This window comes from Sinocyclocheilus rhinocerous, unplaced genomic scaffold, assembly GCF_001515625.1.
Source record: "Sinocyclocheilus rhinocerous isolate Xijiao unplaced genomic scaffold, SAMN03320098_v1.1 scaffold1821, whole genome shotgun sequence".
NCBI lineage: Eukaryota > Metazoa > Chordata > Actinopteri > Cypriniformes > Cyprinidae > Sinocyclocheilus > Sinocyclocheilus rhinocerous.
The window spans coordinates 24,074-26,904 of record NW_015636262.1 but is presented as its reverse complement, the minus strand read 5'-3'; the positions used below and the strand labels follow the sequence as shown (position 1 = coordinate 26,904).

The 2,831-nt window shown below is 41.0% G+C and overlaps 1 protein-coding gene across 1 annotated transcript in view; it reads right to left on the bottom strand.

Moving 5' to 3' along the window:
• The window catches only part of LOC107747732 (1-phosphatidylinositol 4,5-bisphosphate phosphodiesterase gamma-1-like), a 45,108-nt gene that overhangs the window by 23,162 nt on the left and 19,115 nt on the right, over positions 1-2,831 (bottom strand). Inside the window, exon 11 of the mRNA XM_016562323.1 lies at positions 655-803. Within this exon, the coding sequence (XP_016417809.1) occupies positions 655-803 (149 nt within the window). The remainder of the gene's footprint in view (positions 1-654; positions 804-2,831) is intronic.

Here is a 2,831-nt window from a genome sequence, read left to right as displayed (position 1 = left end):
CTGTGTCAATTTGAGTCTTGTTAAAGTTTTAAATCCCTGCCACCAAGATGCTCCTCTGTCGGTCACGGATTATGGAAAGTGAAACTTAAAATCTATAGAGGTGGTTGGATTTATTCACGCACGTTAACATATTTATTTGAAGCTTCTTTCTTTTCAGATTCTTATTTACAGCATTATTTTAATAGGCTGTATATTAACTTATTGGGAGAAAACCAGTAGTTCTATGGGAAATCAGACATTTGAGCGCCCCCATATAGCCGAAATGGCATGATCATAACACCTCTGCGAATATTCGACTGTGAGATTGGTAGTGGAATAGGGCTCCTCCTATCGAAGCATCGAATCTTCGACTATTCAGGGTCACCCCTAATTTTAAGATGTTTTCTTGTAAGCATTATAGATAGTTTGTGTTTCTGGTGTAGAACCAAACTTTATTTTTCTTAATTTAATGCTGTATATTGAGCAGTGGACGATGTAAAAGCCATATACGAGATGCATATCTGAGGAAAAATGCATTGCTGGTCGGCGCCACCTAGCATGCAGGCGTGAATTAGGCGATCAATGGGTTTGCGCTCCGTGTGAAAGCACGGTTCTTCGGCGCGCCGTGTGAAACGCTTGGGCTGTAGTCCGCTGTAGTGCAGCATGCATATGTACCTCTATGCAGAGCGTGATGGCCTCCAGTCCTCTCAGAGAGTGCCGGTCAAACGGGTCGAAGCTGTCGTCTCTCATGATGGGCGGCTGCAGCACGTAACCGCTCCTGCCGTTCAGCATGAAGAGCGCCTGATTCATCTGCATGGGCTTATCTGCAGAGAAACGATCGCTCTGTTAAACGACAGGACGACGGAGGAACAAGAGGACAGGAGCGAGATAAATCTACGAAACCTTCTCGAATAGACGAAAATAAATGAAACTACATAAAAACCCTTGTCAGACCAACAAAATTACCCCAAATGTTGTCCCCAACTAGTCAAGCACAGCTGTCTGAACAATGAATTTCATATTGTTGAAATGCTAAGGCTTTGTGAGTTCCCAGCATGCATTGCAGCATGAATAAATCATGCAGTTACTGTTATAGGGTTATTGTTTTGCTGTTTGCTGACTTCATTTAAACTTTTTTGTTGTTGGTTTGTCATTTGTTGTACGGTGATGTAAAGAGCTCATCTTTTTAACATTTGCTGATTGCCACCGTTCTTGAGGTTTGAGCGTCTAGTTTCGAGGCCTAGAGTATGCTCAACAACTTATATCCATTTCCTGGATATCTTAGTCTTGTGAGTTGTTTTACAATCAAAGACAATGTTGTCTACATATTAGACCGAGTTATCCATTAAGGTTTATCATTCGTACAGGGTTCCCACTCTAAGCCAAATGTCAAATTCCCTGACTTTTCCCTGACTTTCACTGACTAAAAAGCTGAATTTCCATGACCTATAATGAACGGAAAAACAGGCCGCTCCCTCTCCCATATTTGATAGCTCAATAGTAGTTTTACAAACTTTACATGTAGCTTTTCTGTCGTCTGTTTTAAACACCCAGTCTTTGAAGTGGTCATTTTTTTAGGCAAAGCTCTTGAAATTTACATTTTCCTGGCATGTTTGCCTTAGTTAACAGGTACAGCCTGATGACTGCCTTTGACTTCAGTGATGAGCGGGAAGGGAATAAAATGGCACTGAAAAATAGCCTAACCATAACAATAGGCAAACGTTTGAAAAAACGCGATATAAAAAAAAAAATGGTACAGAAAAATTACATTTTGATCAACGGAAACTAAAATTTAAAGCGACAAGCAAAAATCCCTGATACTGCATGACTTGGACAAAAAATAAATAAAATTCCCTGACTTTCAATGTCTGGAGTAGACCTTTTTAAAATTCCATGATATTCCAGAAATTCCATGACCCGTGGGAACCCTGTTCGTAAATAAACATAAAATCGGTAACATGAGCTGTGTCTCATTTAGAAGGCTGTGCCCTCCGGAGGTCGCATCCTCTGTAGGATGCATATACGAAGTGTCCTCAACCTAGAATTAAACGAGACGGCCTTCGTAGGACAGGCGGAAAAGGAAACAGGAAGTATCACGTTGCTATGCCAACACATTTAGAGCATCATTGTGCTCTCACACTACTTAAATGAAGGAAAATTATTTCTAAATTTGGAAAGTAATTTGAAAAAAAAAATGCTTTTACTTGTTTTATTTTGTTCAATGTTTGAGGAGCTGCAGCGTACGTACAGCAGACATCTGTTAGAGAAAAAAAGGAGGAGGATATTAAAAACAAAGTTTATCCGTTTTTACCGAGGCGATTTAAGGTAAGTTGTAAACACCACATCTGCGCTTGTGTGTACATCTGCCGGCGCCGGCATTTTTCTAATTAACAACGGTTGTTTACGGCGACGCAAAGAATTGTGGGTTATCTGTAGCAGCGAAGGATACACCTCATGCATCCTCCGAATTCCCGTGAAAGAAGGTCGCATTCGAAGTGTCCTACTTTCTTTTCTGAAATGAGACAGCCTCGATGACGTATGCAGCCTTCGAATGCGACCTCCGGAGGGCGCAGCCTTCTAAATGAGACACAGCTATGGTGACTGTTTACGCATTCAATTGCTGTGACAAGAATTTTTCTACCAGCACAATAAGACAATCAGCATTGCATGAACAAACTAATTTACTAATAAATCGATGCATCGCGATTCGTGGATCAATTCTGAGATTTTCAGAATGCATCGTGATTCTCTCTGGAATCGATTCTGAGCTTAGTTTTTAACAGCAGATGGCGCTCTAGGCTAGTTTTTAACCGCACACTCAAATGCTCACAAAGAAGTGCGCTTGCGCGTTC